The 22,314-nt window shown below is 34.7% G+C and overlaps 1 protein-coding gene across 9 annotated transcripts in view; it reads left to right on the top strand.

Annotated features, from left to right (window-relative positions):
- Window positions 1-22,314, top strand: part of LOC115220002 (histone-arginine methyltransferase CARM1) — a 100,620-nt gene that overhangs the window by 42,460 nt on the left and 35,846 nt on the right. For all 9 annotated transcript variants that reach the window (XR_003882402.2, XR_003882401.2, XR_005002164.1 and 6 more), the window contains exons 2-5: window positions 13,130-13,252; window positions 17,730-17,830; window positions 20,158-20,262; window positions 21,269-21,379. Coding sequence is in view for 6 of the 9 variants with exons in the window: in XM_029790303.2 (XP_029646163.1) it covers window positions 13,130-13,252; window positions 17,730-17,830; window positions 20,158-20,262; window positions 21,269-21,379 (440 nt within the window). In the remaining 3 variants the exon portion in view is untranslated. The remainder of the gene's footprint in view (window positions 1-13,129; window positions 13,253-17,729; window positions 17,831-20,157; window positions 20,263-21,268; window positions 21,380-22,314) is intronic.

Below are 22,314 nucleotides of genomic sequence, written 5' to 3'. Positions count from 1 at the left end.
ATGAATATAACGAAATTGTTTCATTGTTAGTTTTTACTAACCCATGAAGAAATATTTTATTTCAAAAATTTACATAAGATAGCTCTCAGTGGGGTCCACAAGCAAAATAAGGTTAGGAATCCCTGCTCTAAAGCATGTTAGTTGTAGCAATACTAGGGTACTCCCATTTAATGTTGATACCCCAGCATGACTGTATTGTCCCTAGTAGGAGCCATACTGTGGGACTGAACCCAGTGGTTGGGAGCCAAGCTTCTCAACCATACATCCACAGTTGCACCTATTATGCATTTAAAAAATTTTCTTTGTTAGTCTGATGAGTGGTTTGTTTAATGGTCAGATTACACTAATTGATCCTGTTAGATTCAGCTCTATTTCCCTTCATCCCCTTCTTCCCTTACTTTAACTGACAGATTGTCTCCATGTCTCCTCTAAGCTCTTAATAGGGATTAACAGTATGAAGTCAGTCTGGTTGAAGTTAAGTTTAAAGTCTTGCAGGTTAATGGTAGGAAGGGGAATGAGAAAGTGTTTGTGCCAAAAAATGGTTGATTAAATTAAGGAGTGTCTTTGACAATGCTGGGTGTTGATGGGTGAGAGAACAGATTGTTATTGATGTTTTAGCCTTAGGCCAGCTATGATCAAACAGATTCATAAGTGCTATTATTTTCAGACAGTGTATTGAGAATATGAAGAATGTCTTTTGTTGGTTAGATAGTACTTTGAAAGTGTTCTAGCTGGTATTTTTCATAGGCTGAGCAACTACATAGAGGCCCTTGTTTGCTCACAAGAAAGCAGATATATTTAGTTGAACACACACACACACACACACACATGGTTCAGTTCCACTGCATGGCACTTTGGGTTGGTATCTTGATACTTTTTAGTTGTCTCACCCCCCATTAAAAAAAATTGGGTCATCTCCACATGTTTTTTGAGAAGTATCTTTTGGTTAACCCTCGATAAAACAAAAACAAAAGTGAAAAGATGAAACCTCTTATTGAATCTGATAACATTTTTATAACAAATCATACCATGCCTATTGAAGAGGCCAAATGTTACCAATGTGTTGAAGTATTGAATCAAAAGGATCTAATTCTTTCAATCCAATCTCGTCGCCACATAAACTCAACTTTTTAGTGGGGTGATAACCCAGTTTTTTAATGGGAGTGAGATAACCAAAAAGTACTCGTATCTTTTATAGCCCTGGAATGACCAGTGTTTTGTGAGTGCATCTGGTAGATGGAAACTTAGGAAGCCTGTTGTGCGTTTGTGTGCGTGCATGTGTATCTTTGCGTTTATGTCCCCCCTACAGCTAGTATTGGTTTGCTTATGTCCCTGTAACTTAGTTGTTTGTCAAAAGAAACTGATAGAATAAGTAGAACACTTTTAAAAAATTAACACTGACGTTGTTTGTTTGACTAAACCTTTCAGTGCAGTACCTCAGCGTGGCTGCAGTCCAATGAATGAAACAAGATATAATAGCTTCATATTAACATCTGAAAAGATCAAAAAATTTACAGACAATTGTTTTTTTTTGTTGTTGTTGTTTTTTTAATAATTGGAATATCAGATATATGTAACCTTAGGAGGAAAACAGTTGCTATATTTATTTCTGAGTACTGCAATAGCAGTGAAGCATTTTGGTTTTTGCATTCTTCTTTTAGGTTTGCTATCTTCTTGTAGGTATTATATGGAGTTCTTTGTCAAAGACACTTTCAGAAATTTATAATTAATTTGAAATCATTATATACTTTAAGGTGTAGCTGTGTGGTTAAGATGCTTGCTTCCCAACTGTGTGATCTTGGCTTCAGTCTCACTGCATGGCACCTAGACAAGTGTCTTCTACTTCAGCTCCGAGCTGACCAAAGACTTGGAAGTGGATTTAGAAAACAAAGTGAAAGTAATCTGTTGTGTGTGTGCATATATATATATATATACATATATATATATATATATATATATATATATATATATATATATATATATATATATATATATATATATATGTGTATCCTTGTCTAGACATTCTGTGATACTTGTAAATGAGCATCATCATACAAGCAAAGTTATTCATTGCCAGTCTTTGAAAGACATATCTGGCTATGGGGAAATATTACCTTGCCTGAAAACAGGTGAGTAGTGTTCACGACAGGAAGGGTATCCACCATGAAAAAGTGGACATTAAAGGATGATGATTAGGACTATTTTAGTGATTAGATTTTAGGTAAAATAAAGGTATAACACTTGCCAACTATATATAATCTTCATAGGTAACTAATGGTTTGTGATCTTCCATAATTCCTTTGTATTCAAAACAAGAGAATTGCAGCAAAGCTGTGTGATGGTGGTTAACAGATGTGGTATGCAGACCACCATATAACTTGTTTGACATTGTGTTTTTATTCTTCTCTTCCGTTTCATTTTGACATGCACATTGCGTTTTTCTCTTCCATTTTACAAATTCAGTGTGCACATGCACATTGCATGTTCATATTTCTCTTTCCAGTTCTTACTCAAAACTGTTTACAGATCACGACCATTTCACAAACCGGCGTTTGTGAGGAGCACTTTGTGTGCTGATGGTTGTGAAAAAAGAGACAAATTTCTAATAAACATTTGTAGATGTGTAATTTGAAGTTATCAAAGTCAGTGAGGCTAAAACAGCTATGAAGTATAAAAGTGTGTGTGTGTTTACTTAAGTGTGTGTGTGTTTACTTTATAGGGAATAGAAATTTAAAATTAAAAATTCCTTAATGTTTCCTTATTATTAATTTACAATAAACCATTTTCGTTTTTTCATGGTGGTTAGGGAAAGAATTAAAATTGGACATGATGGAGGCTTGTAAAGAGATAATTATATTTCAGCAACAAAATTTATTTGATAAAGAAGTCAATAAATACTCTCACAAAGACTAGTTTTTAATTATGAAAAACGGCTGCAAAAATATCAAATTTGAATGTCAACATTAGTACTCTATTATTGATTCTAGACTTTAATTGTTGTAACCAACCAGCCTATTTAATTTCTGTGCGAGTTTTTGTTATATATAAAAAAGGAGGTAATTAAAATGGATTTTCATGTATTGTGTAAGCTTAATCTTTTTGATTTTCTATGATTAGGACATCCTTTGAGCAGAAATCTGTTTAGTATATCAATGTTAAAATTGAGAAATTAAACTTCAGTCCTTTGTAAGCTGTGGCAGTGTTGATGAGTTGTGAATATTTGAATTAGCTGACATAGTGTATTGGTGTTACTTGTCTCATGGTCAAACATGAAGACCACGATGGTTTGGACAGGAGGAGGAGTCAGAAATTTAACCGAGAAGAAAATTGTTTTAATGTCCACTTTTTTGTGCTCACATGGGTCAGATGGAATTTGTTGAGGGTGATTTTTTTTTTTATGGCTGGATGCTATTCCTATTGCCAAACTTCACCTGCTTCCAAGCAAGGTAATATTTTCCCATGACCAGGCCTGTTTCCATAAAAGATTGGAAACAAAGGACACTGCTTTCATAATTCTTTTTATTCTTTTCCTTGTTTCTGTCATTTGACTGTGGCCATGCTGGAGCACCACCTTGAGGGGGTTTAGTTGAACAAATTGACTCCAGAACTTATTTTTTGTTTTTGAAGCATAGTACTCATTCTATCAGTCTCTTTTGCTGAACTGCTAAGTTACAGGGATGTAAACACACCAACACCAGTTGTCAAGCAATGATGAGAGAGAGACACACTTGTATGACAGTTATGCTTGTTTACAATTATGATGTCAACGCAAGGGTGCACATATGCATGCATGCACACACACAAAAAGCTTTTTCCAGCTTCCACTTACCAAATCCACTTACATGGCTCTGGTTGACTGAGGGCTATAGTGAAAGACATTGGTTTAGGACTGAACCCGAGACCTTGTGGTTGGGAAGCAAACTTCTTACTACACAGCTATGTCTTTACCTATAGTGTAAAATTTATAGTCTTCCTGTTTATAGAAGCATGATTTTGTAAAAATCAATGACTATAAAGATTTGTTGTAGTGTTTGGTTATTCTGTAAATAGCTTGCTTAATTTCTGTTCTGAGATATACCAACTAAAAATGCAGAATAAGTCTCAGTGGTTCAAGTCACATGTGCAGAACACAATTGTTAGTGTGGGCCTTTCATTTTGATTTTATTTTATTTCATTTGCTGCTGTTGGTTAGTTTATTCCCGTAGCAAATAAGTAGCTGATGGAACACAAGGAAACTAATGTAGCTCATTTAGGAGTTATTTTTCAAAGAAAGCTGTATGTTATTTGCTTGACTTCATCCACTTGATGCTAACCCATCTAACCGGTTTAAATGTTAGAGGGTTATTAATGATAGAATAATTTTACTAAATTCTTCAATAATATAAAAGTTAATTGAAGTAAAGGTAGTGTATTTCAACAGAAGCATGTAAATAAAATTGGCATCAATGGTTTTATTTCTGAAACATATCCTTGATCTGAGCTAAAATTCTATATCATAATGTCCTTAATGACATAAGACATAATGACTAATTTTGATGCATACTAAATGAATAATGATTACCCTAAGCACTAATAGGATGGTCTCTTTAGTTAATTTGAAGTAAAAATTATGCTATGCTGGTATGGAAGCTTGTCATATAATGTATAAATAAATATGATCTGGGGATCTGTGTATAGAAAGTTTGTAAGCTTCAAGCAGTAAACAGCTGGTAGAGAGAACAAAAGGTGGACAGTATATGATAAAATACAATAACAATTTATTGGCATCAAGAGTGACACACTTTTTCTCATATTGAAGTTGTGAAGGAATTTGATAAGCTGATAGTTTCGATATAGTTCACTGTTGGTAACTAAGTCTGCTTAAAATGTGAATAAAAATCCAAATTTGAAGGATTGGAGCAGGTAAAATGTACGCTACATACGTTTCTTAACTAGCTGAATCTCATAATGCAATTGTTATGCAATGAACTCTACTCAACGTAGCTAATCATCAAGGCTGAGATTACCTGAATGAAGATTATATTGTTGCATGGAATTTCTAAGTGGAGAACACTCAGTATAACTAATATAGGAGTCATGTATTTTTATGGATCTTTATCACCATCAGTGTGTTCACCTGTATGCCTGCTTTATTGTTAGATAAACAGGTGTACAATTCTGAAAATGTAGTCTGAACTCCATCGCTTACAGTACCTTTGAATGAATTTGAAACTATTAATATGGATTGAATGTGTTTTATGTTTGTAAAAAATACAGAGAGAGAGAGAGAGAGTTGGAGCCAATGCAATATTTTGACTTGCCAGTTCTTGTTGAACAACCTAGCCTATGCCAGCATGAAAAATGGACATTAAACAATGTTGATTTATATATATATATATATATATATATATATATATATATATATATATATATATATATAGTGATGCATGGAAGATATCTATTTTTATGTCTCGATATATATATATATATATATATATATATATATATATATATATATATATATTATATATATATATATCGAGAGAGACATAAATATAGATATCTTCCATCCTTTACACTTTTAGAAAATTGTATAATATAACCACTAATTCCTGGATGCAATCTGTTATTCTCCTTCAGGTAATCTGAGTTATTTTAAAAATTAAAATCATGATTTTATGTGCATGCATGTGAAAGAATTATTTTTATAAATAAATCAAATCAAACCAAAATAGATGAACATCAATGGAATTTGTATCCTTGTGGTACCAGTGCTGGTGGCACATAAGAAAACCATCCGAACGTGACCGTAGCCAGTACCGCATCGACTGGCCTCCGTGCTGAGGGCACGTAACAAACACCATCCGAGCGTGGCCATTCGCCAGCCTTGTCTGGCACCTGTGTTGGTGCCACATAAAAAACACCATCCGAGCGTGGCCGTCTGCCAGCCTCGTCTGGCACCTGTGTTGGTGGCACATAAAATCACCCACTACACTCTCGGAGTGGTTGGCGTTAGGAAGGGCATCCAGCTGTAGAAACACTGCCAGATCTGACTGGCCTGGTGCAGCCTTCGGGCTTGCCAGACCCCAGTTGAACCGTCCAACCCATGCTAGCATGGAAAGCGGACGTTAAATGATGATGATGATGATGAATAGATATGTTCGAGACATTTTAATGTTTGGTCATTCCTTTTGTCCTCTCTCCCTCCCTCCCTCCCTCTCTCTGAATTTTAAAAATTTGTTTTCTTCCTCTAAATTTATATTGTCAATATTCTTGCTTACATCTGTCTTCACCCTTCTTTCCCATGTTTTGTTTTCCATTGTTCTCAACTTTCTTACTAACAACTGCTTGTTCTCTTCTACTTTGTGTGTGTGTCAAGTCATTGGATCTTGTTTTCCCTGTGACTCTGAAAATTCTGGTTCCTGTTTAGAAAAAAAATTTTTTTTTTCATTCTTTTTACTCTATTACTTGTTTCAGTCATTTGACTGTGGCCATGCTGAAGCACCGCCTTTAATCGAGCAACTCGACCCCGGGACTTATTCTTTTGTAAGCCCAGTACTTATTCTATCGGTCTCTTTTGCCGAACCACTAAGTAACGGGGACATAAACACACCAGCATTGGTTGTCAAGCAATGCTAGGGGGACAAACACACACATGCATATATATATATATATATATTATATATATATATATATATATATATATATATGACAAGCTTCTTTCAGTTTCCGTCTACCAAATCCACTCACAAGGCTTTGGTCGGCCCGAGGCTATAGTAGAAGACACTTGCCCAAGGTGCCACGCAGTGGGACTGAACCCGGAACCATGTGGTTGGTAAACAAGCTACCTACCACACAGCAAATACTAATTTTAGTCATTCAGGTTCCAACTTTCAGCATCACTTACACAGTCCCTTTCATTTCCCTATGTTAATTCTTGCATCTGAAGTTATAGGATCATTGTTTTTTGTTGACACAGAACACGACTACTTCCCTCAGATGCTACTGCTTTACTGTTTGGTGTGGATTCCTTAACTGTTTCTGTCACTCTTGCATTTAATTACAAACACATGTATATTGGATTACAAACACATGTAGCATATTGGATTACTTTTAACCATGATAACTGTAAATAAGCCATAAAGTGCAAGCAAGGGTAATAGTTTCAAATAGGGAGAAGTAAAAGGATTATGGCTTGATGTTGTTTTACAAAGTTTGCTGCTGGAGAAAATCTCAGCTGTTACAAATACACTTAAGTTACAATGGGAACAACTACTTGACAATGAAAATAAAATTAGGTCAAGTGCTCAACTTGAACTGTTGGAAATCTTCCTCACATAAAACTGATATGATGTTTTACATAGAATGGTTCTGAGTCTGTGAATTAATGATCAGAATGCATGTAATTGTGCCAATAAATGCAACTGTTGTTTATGCAAAAATTAAAATCTGGTGTGACAGTTTGCAGAAAGAGGAACTGAAGCAATTTCTGATATAAAACATTTTCTGGCTAGTAGATGCTGATATATAAGATTTAAGAGACACCTTATTTTGTATAACATGAAAAATGAGCTGATATAGAGTCTACTAATTGTTATTTTGGTGGAACTGAGAAAACAAATACACTAAGAAGGCTACTTGTTGAAGGAAATGCTAAACCTCTATAGTTGGGAAGTGGCTTCTTAACCACAATGCCATTCTTATGCATGCGCGCGCGCACACACACACACACACACACACAACCCATTATTATTTTAATGTCCACTTTCCTGTACTTGCATGGGTCAGACAGTTTATCGAGGTAGATTGTCTATGACCAGATACCTTACCTTTCACCAACTCTCACCTGTTTCCAAGTAAATTAATATTCCCCCATGGCCAGATATCCTTTTCATTGAAGACTGGAAACAAACAACATTGCTTGTGTGATGGTGATGCTCATTTACAATCATCATGACAACACACACACAAGTTTTTATATATTATAATTCTGCTTTGCCATAGCAGTATAATTAATAACCAGTTGTTAGAACTTAGTATACTTATAATACTCAATGTTACTAATCTTAGGAGGTGTAAATTCACTGACAATTTCTGCTCTGGACTTTTATATGGCCCAGAACTTAATATTAATTATTGTGTGTATTGTTTGTTGTTGAGTTGTGCTCCCCCTCCCATATATAGTGGGGGAAAACCCCATTTATCAGCAATTTGGTAAATCAAGTACTGAACTCAATATGATTGACTAAACTTTTGGAAGACATGCAGGAGTATGCCCACAATTGACTAATAATAGAAACCAGTATAAGAATATAGAACCACTTTATATTAAATTACATTGCCTTATCGCTGTTTAGCACCACACCGGACTTGCTCCAAGAGACAGATGCATCCTTTTAATTTGCTTTTTTCCATTTACCTATCTAGGATCATACTGTCTAATGTTCTTCCTTCCTTATGTTGATAGGGTATAATTTTAGAGATAGTTACCTACTATTTCTAGCAAACTGAGCAACCATATTGAAGCTCGTATGGCTTTTCTTGGTTGTGGTCATCTTTAGTGAATCCAGTCTGTTGGTAATCTGTTGCAACCTTGAACAAATATTTCTTCATTTTAATCAGGATAAAGACATGAAAGCTCATTGATCATCATCAGATTAAAGTAATCTTTTTAGTCTGACTATGTTTATTTGAGTCTTAAATCAGAGAACAATGGGGGAGGAGCCCCCCTCCCAGAAAACTCTATTTAATTGGTGTGTATTAAATATGAAATGATTTCAATGGCTTACACTTTTAGATTTAATGTTTGGCGTTAGTAATTCTAATTTTGTTAAATTTGATAAATATGTTGTGACTTGCATAACTTAACATTTTCCAGAGGAATTTTTTTTATGGTTGTTGTCTTTTATTATTTCTTCTACACTTCTAAATTGACATTTGAAATCCAATTGATGTATGGATTTGTTAGTTTCAAAGATTATTCCATATATTCTGCTCAACTCCCAGATCAAAGTGACTAGATAGTGCAGCACAATGTGCTTGTGTCTTATGGGGACTACTTGACATGCTGGATATATAGGAGATCCACAATATCCCCATCAGTGCAGATTTAGCTACTGTTTCTGCTACTGTGACCCGTTTCTTAGTTGCATAGCTTCAGTTTTTCCATTTCAAGCTGCTGTGATATAAGCATGGCTGTGTGGTTAAAAAGCTCTATTCCCAGCCATGTGGCCTCAGGTTCAATCCCACTGTGTTGAACCTTGAGCAAGTGTTTCCTACTATAGCCCCAGGACAATAAAAGCTTTGAGTGAATTTGGTAGATGGTAATTGAAAAAGAAACCTGTTGTATATATGTGTTTGTATGAGTGTGCATCTGTTTCTGTGTAATCCTTGTTGTAGATGAATGATTTCCAGTGTTCTATGAAAAACGTATCCGGCTATGGAAAAACTTACTTTGCTAGGAAACAGGTGAGGGTTGTTGACAGGAAGAACATCTACTTGTAGAAAATCTACCAATTCTGTCTGACCCATGCGAGTATAGAAAAGGGGATGTTAAATGATGAGTGAGTGAATGACTGAAGCTTAGCTTGACCCTTCAGTATTCACATTCTGTCAAGTGATTATTTATTCTCATTGTTTTGTACTAATCATACATTGTGTTGAATCTTTGAGATTTTGAAGAGGTAACTGTTAATTATTAGAATTATATTGTAGGGTTGGTGTGAGAGGCCAGTTCTGGCCAGTTTGATAATAAAACGAGTTGTGGCTGTGTGGTAAGAAGCTTGCTTCCCAACCACATGGTTCCAGGTTCAGTCCCACTGTGTGGCATCTTGAGCAAGTGCTTTCTATTATATCTTTGGACCGACCAAAACCTTGTGAGTGGATTTGGTTGACGGAAACTGAAAGAAGCCAGCTGTGTGTGTGTGTGTGTGTTTGTGCTCCCCTCACCCCACATCGCCACTCAACAATCGGCGTTGGTGTATTTACATCCCTGCAAGTTCGGCAAAAGAGACTGATATGATAAGCGCTAGGCTTTAAAAATATATCTCCTGGGCTTGATTTGTTCAACTAAAACTCTTCAAGGTGGCGCTCCAGCATGACTGCAGTCAAATGATTGAAACAAGTAAAAGAATAAAAGAATATTTTGGCTGGATATAGCTAATGCCAAAGGGTTAAGCAACCACTCTTATAATTACACACAATTTCTTGCTCACACATGAAGGTACACAGTTTCATACACAAACATGTTCTCTCTACTTTCTGCTATTCCTTTTCTCTTTATTATCACACATGCATGTTTTCCCCGAGTCTCTAAAAATTTGGTAACAAATTGTTCTTATGACAAATGTCACACACAAAACAAGTGAAGCGTGCATATTTTTTCAATTTAATTTCATATTAATTTGAACTTTATTTTCAAAACCAGCCTAGTGTGTATTTTATTTTAAGTAGAGAGATCTGTGTAAGCTCTTACCACATAGCTACATATTGGAAAATATCTGGAATATGTTAATCAAAATCAAATCAATTGAAATAATGATGATAGCCTTTATGTAGTTTTATAAAAAAGTTTCATAAAAAATAAATTGCATTTACTTAATAAGCAAAATATTTTAAGACATTCTGTGTGTGTGTCTACTGCCACTAATACTTTTTCTTATCTTATTAGTAAAGTTAGTTCATATTAAAGGTTACTTCATTGTTAATTTGCTATATGGTTGATGAATTGGTAGAATTGAGGTTAATGGTCCAGCACTTTATACATTTTTAGTTCAGGTCCCATTGAGGACAGCTATACTTTTCAGTTTTCTGAGGTTGATAACATAGTAGTCAAGTACTGGACCCACTTGATTAAGTTCCTCCTCCAGAGTTTGTTTCCTTATGTTAAGAATAATTAACTTGCTATTTTACTGAAACTTGCATGTAGCAATTAATACAGTTTCACAATAAGTTATTTTCTTTCTCTTTCCTTTTCCACTTTTCTTTTGATCTTCAGTAATGGCCAGTTTAGCTTCTGTTTTTATCACACCAACACATCTCCAAAACAACTTTTCTCTTTCTATTTTCTGCTTTGTGTTTTATCATTTGTAAGGCCAAGTTCTCTTAAGAGTTGCTTTTCCCCTATGTCCAACAAAATACGTGCAAAATTGAGCAAGCAGCCTTTGAAGTTAATTTGGATAATAATAATATTTTCTTTGTTGGCCACATGAGCCTACATAAAACATACAGGGGCAAAAATACAAAGGCACAAACAGAGGGGTTTACTCCGTAAACATAAAACAATAACAAAAATTAACAATAAAATTAAACAAATACAATTCTCCAATAGGGGGAAGACTATTAAGACATGATTAATACAAAACATGCAAACCTCACAGAAAATTACAGTTTCCCTGCCCACTCAGGCAAATGTTTCCTCTTTCTTTTACTCCATTCAGAAGCGCATTCTCAGAGCAGGCCTGTTCACATGAACCATGCTCGCCACTCTTGTCCACCTTTCAATAAATTTGCTAGAAGCAGGCACCTCCCTCTCCACTCTGATCCACCTCTTCAAATGGAACCTGGAAAAGTCGATCAGAGATTTGCCAGAGAGGGAAATATCTATCTTCAGCCCTTTCAGTCTTGTCCACCACACAGCCGCATTTGCCATGGCTGCCAGGTAGATGAAAACTGCCTGGCCTTCCCTACCAAAAGAAGAGGGCAGAGCAATCTTAACAATAGTACTCAGTTAATAGCCAGATCCGCGTGACACGCAACTTGGATGATGATGATGATAATAATAATAATAATAATAATAATAATAATAATAATTATTGTTTCAAATTTTGGCACAAGGTCAGCAATTTTAGGAAAGGGAAATAGCCGATTATATTGACCCTGGTGTTCAAGTTGACCTTATGGAATTTGATCTCAGAATGAGAAGAGCTGGAGTTACTAAGCATTTTGTCTGACATACTAACAATTCTGCAGCAATAATAATAATAATAATAATTATTATTATTATTATTATTAATTCAAAACAACAACAATATAAACAAGTTGTAATTTATTAATATATTTCATGTATGATGATATTGTATAGAATACAAGAGTTGTTATTAGTGTCTTTATTTTTTTCCCTTACACATGTATATTATGGTAGTTAAAGATGAATAATAAAGATGTAGTGATATAGTTTTAGATTTCAGATTGTATTCATGTATTTTTTTGTCTTGCATGTCTTTGCAATGACACTGCTTTGGTTGTCAGTATATTACATCTCACGTAAACAATAAGCTTGGAAGCTTGATATACATAGACATAGAATAAAAACCCTTATAAAGTAGTACCCTGGTAAACAGCCATAGAACACTGCCATACAGAGTCTTGTCCAGCCTATGTCAGTATGCAAAAATACAATAAAAATGATGATAATCTTCTATTTCTTTCTATGTGTATATTGTATATTCTAACTTTGATTTAATTGATAGTAAATTTGAATGTTCATTTTTTTCCCATCTGAATGTTCTGTTTTCTTTTACTATTATGAAGAATTTTTGTGAATGCTTCTCTACCACATGCTATTGTGTTCAATCCCACTTTGTAGCACCTTAGGCAAGTGCCTTCTACTAAAATGGTGAGCCACATAAAGCCTTGCAAGTGGATTTGGAAGGTGGAAACTGAAAAAAAAAAAGCTGTTGTGTGTGTGTGTGTGTCCTTGTCAACATTGCATGATGGTTGTAAATGAGTGTCACTGTCATACAAGCAGTGTCATTTCCAATATTGTGCAAAGATATAGCTGGCTGTAGGGAATTTGTAGCTGGTTTGGAGACAGATGAGTGTTGGCAACAGGAAGACATCTGGCTATAGAAAACCAGTGTTAGTAAACTCTGTCCAACTCGGTGGTAAAAGTGGATGTTAAAATGATTATGAATGGTAATGAAAATATATAATAATTTTACAGTCTTTGAAATTTATGGTGAGATTAAGAATTGGCTCCTGGAACCACTATACTTGAGAGAACATCATACATAGTTCTTATTAAAAACATTATATAGTTTAATGCTGGTAGTTAGAAGTTGATGTAATTGGGTTCTGAAGAAATTGGAAACTTTTTTTTTTTTAATGAAGCCTTATTTTTATGCATTTTATTTTTTTTAATATTTTCCAGATGGTTCAAAGAAAATTGTTATTCCCATTGATTCCAATGCAGACTATGCTCGTGTTGGACGACAGTCAATTGTTTTCTCCAAAGATCAAACCTCTTTTCAAGCAAATTTTGCCTCAGTCCATGGTAATATATAAATTTAACAATTCACTTTCTCATCAAAATATTCACTTTCTCATCTAAATATTGGGAAAAAGAGAATTTAAAAAAAAATTTAAGCAGTTCATCATATATAGTCATTTTTAGAATGAGGGTTAAAAAAAAAAAAAAGAAACTTGGAAACTAAAATGACTTCAATAACCACACTATTATATTGAGAAACAGCAGTTACATACCCTACTAAGTTTCAGTCCATATTGACTTAGTAATTTCCATTTATTAGGTTGTAAAGTATGAAATTTGTAGTAAGGTATACGGTAAACTTTGACAGCTGCTTATTTTGCACCATTATTATATTTTGACAATCTTTATTTTTTGTTAGAAAGCTGACACACCTATTTCTTTATTCTTACTCATTTTGTGCTTTATAAAGTATTTATAAATCGACATTTGCTATTTTTGTTTAGAAATGGATAAGTTGGAAATTCGTAGTTTTGAAATATGAGTTCTTTCTTGGAAATACAGCATCACAGACATCTTGGAATATTAATGGTGTATTTCATTCTGATGTTATTACGCAAGCAGACAGTATTAAATTGGTTTGCAAAATTTCGTTCTGGTAACTTTAACCTCACAAATAAGCAATGTGGTCAACCAGAAACAAAGGTGGATAATGGATGTACTGAAAACCACTGTCGAGTCAGATCCATCACAAAGTGCCCGTGAATTATCATTGTTGTTTGGTGTTAGCTAGTAAACAGTATTGACTCACCTAGTTCAAATCGATAAATTGAAAAAGTTGGATAAGTGGGTTCCACATGAACTCAATGAACATTAGAAACAGGAACATTTGGAAGTCTGCATTATGCTACTTTCTTGTCACAAAAATGAATCATTTTTTAATCGAATTGTAACATGATGATAAATAGGTCCAATACAACAACCGTAAACATTCAGCGCAATGGTTGGATAAAGGCGAGCCCCCAAAACATAGTCCAAAAAGCAAAATTCATTGAAAGAAGCTGATGGTGTGTGTTTGGTGGTCTGGTGCAAGTGTGATCCATTATGATTTTATTAAACCTGGCTTATCAATCACAGCTGAAGTATACTGCAGCCAACTGGATCAAATAATGCAGAAACCTACAAAAAAAAAAACAGCCTCAATTAGTCAACAGATCCACTCTTATTTTATTGCAAGACAACACCAAACCACACACTGCAAAAATGACATTGGCGAAACTACAGGAGTTGGAGTTGGAAGTTCTCCGTCATCCACCATACTCACCTGATCTTGCCCTCACTACCATTTCTTCCAGAATTTGGATAACTTTTTGATAGGAAAAAAATTTAATTCTGACAGTGCTGTAAAACAGGCCTTCCAAGATTTTATTGCCTCTAGATTGCCAGGCTTTTACAGTTCCGAGCTGGACAAGCTACTGCTGAAATGGCAAAAGTGTACTGACAGTATCGGTGCATACTCTGATGAATAAAGCTATTCTTTGTATTTATAAAACATTAGCAAACTCTTTTTTTTCTTTTCTGCAAATTTCATACTCGACGACCTAATAATTGCATACCCTCAGTGATTGAAGCTCTTATGCTGTTAACTGGGTAATGGAATATATAACAAAACAAGAACAGTGTGTTTTTTTTTTTTATTGCAGTTTTATCTTACCCCACTCACTATAGCCATTCTTATGTACCTCTGACTTCCATCTCTGCCACTGTACATTACCTTGCTCATCATCCCCCTCTATTTTCTCACCTATCTTCCTTTCTAACCACTTCTATCTCTCTTATCTTCCCTTATCCACCGCCATGTTGATATTTCCCATCAACTACCCTTCTACTCTTGTCTATCACTCATTACATTCACCACTGTCTCCCATCTTTAATCATCTGTTACCCTTCTCTGACACTCACCCACCCCCTCCCACTGTCCACATTTTCTCTAATACTCATCTTGTAACCTTGAGACAGCCCTTGCACCCTCTTACCACCATCTTTTTTCGTCTCTGTTACTCTCACCCCTCCTTGCATAATGCAGGGTAACCACGTATATCTTCCATTGCAAGGTACCCATGCTTGCTCTTGTATCATACTTTAGTCTTCAACACCTAGCATAAAGCTATCCATTCTTTCATATGATACTCTCTGGCTCAGTTAAAGGGGCTTTTTTCTCTTCTTTGTCTTGCAAGTTACTTGGTAACCTTGCTAGTGCCAGTATTGCAAAAAAAAAAAAAATCCAGTTCACACTATAAAGTGGCTGGTGTTAGGGAGGGCATCCAGCTGTAGAAACCATGCCAAAGCTAGCACTGGAGCTTGACACAGTTTTGCAGCTCTTGGGAGCCTGTCAGTCCAACTCATGACAGTATGGAAAATAAAAGTTAATGATGATATCAGCATATCAACTGAGAATTCTCTCCTCTGGGGATTTTCAATTCATTTGAATATTTTTCAATTACCAGAACTTCACTAGATTCATATGCTTAAATTAGTTAATTACTTAGTAAGAGCAGCTAGAGATAATAGCATGAATTAATTAAGCTTCATTTGTGACAATTACAAACGAGGTTTGTTTATTGCTTTATTCATAGCTATCTTTCCTAAATTTTATCCACAAAAAAAGATGAATTTACTGAAGCAGTCTGTCAACTCTGCTTTGGAATTGTTTTTAGTGATTAATTGCTAATGCAGACTGTTGTCAGTTCTTTCAGATCCAGACTTTTAAGATAACGATACACCAGAAGCTGAATTGTGGTAGTCACTGAAATGGTGAAAGTTAAGTTGAATACTATTTTGTCAAGCCTCCAGAATTACTTTATTCATATCTTGACAATCTCCCAAAATTCAATTCAGCAATATTAACTTCATTTTCATATGCAATTAGTTGATAAAAATCTTATATTAACTTGATGCTAAGTTGTTTCATATTTTGAAAAGTTATGCTGTTAATAGGAATTGATTGTATAGTATACATGAGTTTACTAGGCAAGAAGCCTAGTGGCTAAAGATAATGAGCTCAAGAGCATAAGGTTACCAGCTGATTCTTGGACCGAATTCTGTGTAAAGTTACCAAAAACATGGTGCTTGTTAGCAAATTATCGTCACTTGTGTTACAGCTGTAGTTTTTTTTTTTTTTTTTTTTTTGGAACATTAATATATTGTTTTTAATTGCATAGCCTGTTAATGATTTCCTAATAGCTGTTAGGCAAACATCAATAAGCAAAATATTAATTCCACCATTGTGGAATTAATTTGTTTTTACTATATACAGTTTTTTGAGCTGTTCAGTTTTAGCAACAAACTAAAGTTGAGCAAATTCTAATGAGAGCTTTTATGAACTCACTGTCAACTTCAAATCTTTTTGTCGTGCTATGCTGCTGGACAGGAATTTGGAGTATATCTTGTGAATTTCACACCACAAGCTGTATATGGTTGAAACATACCATATATGATGTGCATGTGTGTGTACACTCTCACATGCATACTTCAGTGTGTGGGAATTTTTTTTGTAATTTTCACATTATTGATGTTTTGACCAATTTGTTAAACCTTCAAGTAAATCAAAGCATTTTATTTTCACACAGTAATTTATAAGTATCTGAATCATTCTAATTTAAGAAATTTTTCTTTATTCTTATGTTCTAGTTCTATCATAGTGAATTGCCATTATTCAAAAGGTGGCAAGCTGACAGTCGTTAGCGTGCTGGACAAAATGCTTATTTGCATTTTGTCTGTCTTTACGTTCTGAGTTCAATAAGTTAAGTACCAGTCAAGTACTGGGGTCAATGTAATCGACTGTTCCCCTCCCTACAAATTCCAAACTTTCTGCCTATAGTAGAAAGGTTTATTTAATTATTCTTGAACCACATGAATATTTGTCATGTTGAACTTAAAGATTAACAAAAAAATTCCATTTCTATGCCTCAGTCATTGGGGAATTGATGTTTTTTATGTGGCAAAAGTCAATCTCCTAATATAATAATGAGCGTAGTGTATTTCTCCGTCACGACATACAAATGAGAAAGGAAGGGGTGATCCACTGATGGAAGTAGGATGTAGAAAAGTCAACGGTGAAGCAAAAAGCAAACAGCACTTCAACTCTGTATGAGTATATGCGTGTGCATGTAAACGGGGGGAATGTTTGTATATGTGTATTTATGTATATCTTTTTAGAAAGATACATAGAAAATAAAATTACAGACATGCACACATTTGCAGACACACTTAAAAAGGAAGGAAGAAGGCTGTGACAAAGTATAGAAAACCACCATTGTTTTTGACGGCACAGTGATTTAATAAATTCTGTGCACAAAATAGATTTGCTGCCAAGTGTGATAAGTTCAAATACTAGTCCAGATACTGAATATGGTGTAAAAGTTCTTGGGTAAACTCATTAAATTTACAAAAAGAAAGTGGGCAGTTATATTGGGGTATGGGGCTGAAGAGTGATTGTCAGCAATTTTCTTGACGCATTTGGTAAACATTTTTTCAATTTCAGTTATGAAGTCCTTCTTGTACCGTTTGAACGAATTCACAAATGGTCGCAAATCTGTTTTCTCAGAAAGAACAGATGATGCATCAGCAGTGCAGTACTTTCAGGTAGGTTGCTTTTCTTTTTTTTATTAAATATTTTTTTATACAATGTTGTGGTGTTATCAGTGAAGTAGTGAAAGCTCTAGTGTGTTGAAGATAAGATCTTACATTCCTAAGTTTACTATGCGAGAATTTTCAGTGTTTGATGAAAGGGTTGTAAAATATATTTGCTTCATAACCCATGTGTTTTCAAGCTGGGTAAGTGTCTTCTTCATGCATCTTGAGCTGACTGAAGACTTGTGAGTGTAATAGGTAGACTGCAATAGTATGGTAAACCCATTGTATGTATGTGTGTGTGTGTGTGTGTGTGTGTGAATAGAAATAGTTTAATTGCAAAACTGGTAATGGTTTGTGATAAGAAGGGCAGCTTGGCATAGAATATTGCCTCAATAATTCTTGCACAATTCATGCTATCATTGAAAAACTGGATATAAAAAAAACAGTGTGTGTGTGTGTATGTGTATATATATATATATATATACACACACACACATATATATACAGAGAGAGAGTAATAATAATAATCCTTGGATGGAATTTATAGATATTTTAACACACATTTCTACAAATCACATGTCATAAGATCACAGTCTGTATTTCTGGGGTGATTACAGTACAGTCCTTAGTATCCATGGACATTGGGTAAATCATGTTCATGCATTCATTTCTTTGGGTGATATGGCATTAACAGATTTTTAACAGAGGGTTGTTTACCAATTTTGACCTATGACAATGTTGACTGGTGGATGTGAACATTTCTGTGTGTATTTGGTGGGGAGAAGTAGAAGGTGATGGAAAGAGAGGAAGGAATGGTAGTTATAAGGAGATGGAGGTGTGTGTGTGTGGTGATGTTGGATTTATTTTGATATTTGAATATGCAGATGTCAGGATGAGTAAATGTGCTTTCCGTCTCATCCTGTTAATGAATGCACTTATGCATTCTTTCATCTGTTTCAAGTATTCCCTTCTGTTTGGTATAGGAATATCCTGGAGTGTTTGTTTAAAGTTACTTATATCCTGTATGTGTTGTATAAAGGAAAAAGTTGTTTTTTTTTAAAAGTTATTTATTAGGTTATTTAACATCCTTAACCCACACATATATAAATATATATGTGGTGGTATGGGCATGTGTTGAGTAGGGATGAGGCACATATTCTGAAATGGGTGCTGGAGTTTCAGGTAAATGGACAGCAAAAGCAAGGTAGACCGAGGAAAATGTGGTGGGGACAGGTGGAGGGGGGAGATTGGGAGGGTTGGCTTGAGAATGGCAAGATGGTGTGAGGGTGGTTGCTGTTGCATTGAGGTAGATCCAACCACCCCTGTTAATGGGGACAAAACCTGGATTCAAAATGATGGATGATGATGAAAATTGTGCAGTGAAAAATGTGCCACAGAATTTGGTGTCATTATTTTAATGTCCACCTTTTCATGTTTAAGAACACCACTGTTTCATCCATGTGATAAAATCTAAAGGGTTTGGAAATGTCAATGGATACAGGACTAAACAAAATAAAAAATATGAAAAGTTCTTAATTAAAAAAGTAAATTAATTAGTACATGTTTAATCCTTTAGCATTCAAATGACTCTCAAATGTAATGCTCTTTTATTCACAGAATTTTGAATTAGTTATACATTACCTTGTAGCAAAAATGTTATATGTATGGAATATGGTTTTTATCCAATTGACCACATTTCTCCTTTAACTTCATGAAAATGTCATATTGTTATGAAACTGGTGAGCTGGCAGAATCGTGAGCATGCTGGTCAAAATGCTGCTAAATATTTTCTCTGTCCTTTGAGTTCAAATTCTGCTGGGGTCGACTTTGCCTTTCTTTCTCAAAGGATCAAGCACTGGGGGATGATGTAATTGACTTATCCTCTCCACTAAATTTCCAGGCCTTGAGTCTATAGTAGAAGGGATTATTGTTATTTTTAAGAAGGTGGCCAGCTGGCAGGACTGTTAGCAACTGGCATTTTGTTATTCTTTATATTCTAAGTTCAAATTCTGCCAAAGCCGACTTCGTCTTTCCTCTTTTCAGGGTTGATGCAGGCTTTGTGCTTATAGTAGAAAGGATTATTATTAAAGCAGTGAAGTGTGACAGAATTGTTAGCATGTCAGACAAAATGCTTTGGTCCATTTCTTCAAGCTCTTTACATTCTTAGTACAAATTCCACTGAGGTTGACTTTGTCTTTTATCCTTTTGGGATTGATAAAATGAAGTACCAAACATGTGCAGGGATCAGTGTAATTGACTTACCCACTCCTCTTAAAGTTGCTGGCCTTGTGCTAAAATTAGAATTATTAATGTTATATATTTTTTCTCTTATACAGTTTTATGGTTACTTGTCTCAGCAACAGAATATGATGCAAGATTATATTCGAACGTCCACATATCAACGTGCAATGTTGGCTAACATCGATGATTTTCACGACAAGGTTAGTGTGTTTTTTTTTGCAATGTAATAATCAAAGCAAGGACAAAACGTTATTTACAGTAGTAGAATTTTAATTTAGTTGATCACATTGCTTGTTAATTAGTTAAAATGTATAATGTTAACTGAAAGTACTTGGCTCAGTGGTTAGCGTATCAGACTCACAATCATGAGGTAGTGAGTTGAATTCTTGGACTGGGCTATGTATTGTATTCTTGAGCAAGACACTTTATTTCATGTTGTTCCAGTTCACTCAGCTGTAGAAGTGAGTTGTGATGTCACTGGTGCCAAGCTGTATTGGCCTTTGCCTTTTTACTTTGGATAACATTAGTGGCATGGAGAGATTGTTGACCAAAGGGAGTTTTTACCCTTTATAATGTTTATTGTATGATTGCAAGTAGTAGTATAAGTATTGTTTAATGAAAAAGTAAAACATGATTGTTTTGCAATTCAGATTTCATTTCAGTGAAATTCTGATTTTTTTTATAAATCCACTTCTCCATCATCATAATCATCATAGACACAGGCATGGCTGTATGGTTAAGAAATTTGCTTCCTGACTATAGAGTCTTTGGTTCAGTCCTACTGGACCATGGCCAAGTGTCTTCTATTATAGCCCCAGACTGATGAAAGCCTTGTGAGTGAATTTGGAAGATGGAAACTGGAAGAAGCCTGTCATGTGCAAGTTTGTACCCTTGTCTAGACAAGTAATGGCTGTAAATGAACATCCCTGTCATACAAATTAGATTGTTCGTTTCTAATTTTCTGTGAAAAATGTCTGGCTATGAGGGAAATACTACTTTATTTGGAAACAGGTGAGGGTTGGTGACAGGAAGGACATCCAGTCATAGAAAATCCTCTTCAACAAAATTAAACCTGATCCATGCAAGTATTGAAAAAGCCAATATTAAATGATGGTGGCAATGAATAAGCATTTGAGTTTCTTGAAAATCCATTCCAGTATTTCAATTATTTATTTTTTAATTCATATTTGATATTTTCTCAATTAGGTCATACTTGATGTTGGAGCTGGTTCTGGAATTCTTTCATTCTTCGCAATCCAGGCTGGTGCTCGCAAAGTTTATGCAATAGAAGCTAGTAGTATGGCTCAACATTGTGAAGTAAGTTTTTTAATAAATTTTCTATCTGTCAGTTATCATTGTCATCTCTTCTCCATAATATATTCTGTGGATGTTTCTAAAACTTTGTTTATTAATTTTGACAGATTTCTGTATTTCAGAATATCTAGAAATTGTTACAAACTGGTTTTTTTTTTTTTTTTAATATTTCAGAATCGTCATTTCTTTCTTATTCATTTTAGAGTAAAATTACTAGCAATTTAAGTTCCGTGTTAAACCAAGCCTTAGATAAATTTTGCCAGTTGTGCAATATTGAGTTTGAGTGGGGAGACTTTGTTTGGTGGATAATATTACATATGAAAACTGTTTGACCAGGGCTGGACAAGATGTTTAAAAAATCCTGAAACTGAAATTAACATAAAGCTCTATAGGGGCTTGCAGTTTACTTGATTCGATTTATCAAATATTTACAGTGTGTACTAGGTGTATTTTGTGTGGAATCAGCATTAGTAGGAATGTCTTGTAACTCACAAAGTGAAAGAGAGCTTCTATAACTGAAAGAGTAGCAGTATGATAGAGAAAAAAGCTTACAGATTTTTTGTTGTGAGAGGAAGGCAGTGGAGAGAGGAAATGGGAGAGAAAAGTATTGTGTATGGTGGGGATAATAGAAAGCAATATATTTCCACTTTTCTCTGTCTCCTCTAAGTACATTATCTATAATTGTCAGTGAAATGTCATTTGTGGAAACTAATGCAGATACTTGAAAGTGTTTATACAAATTCTGATTGTTGTTTCTTTGATTGGCTACTGCATTCCATATTTTGGCCAGCATTAGACTTGTTAGCAGGACATATAATCATACAGTTATTGATATATCTTAGTTGATGAAAATACATTGTTGAAAAGCAAATTTACTGTGGTATTCATCTGGAGATATCTCTTATGGAGATATGCTGTATTTAAAAACACTATATATC

This window comes from Octopus sinensis, linkage group LG15, assembly GCF_006345805.1.
Source record: "Octopus sinensis linkage group LG15, ASM634580v1, whole genome shotgun sequence".
Classification (NCBI taxonomy): Eukaryota; Metazoa; Mollusca; class Cephalopoda; order Octopoda; family Octopodidae; genus Octopus; species Octopus sinensis.
Note: the sequence above shows the minus strand (reverse complement) of the source record. Positions and strands in the feature narration are given on the sequence as shown.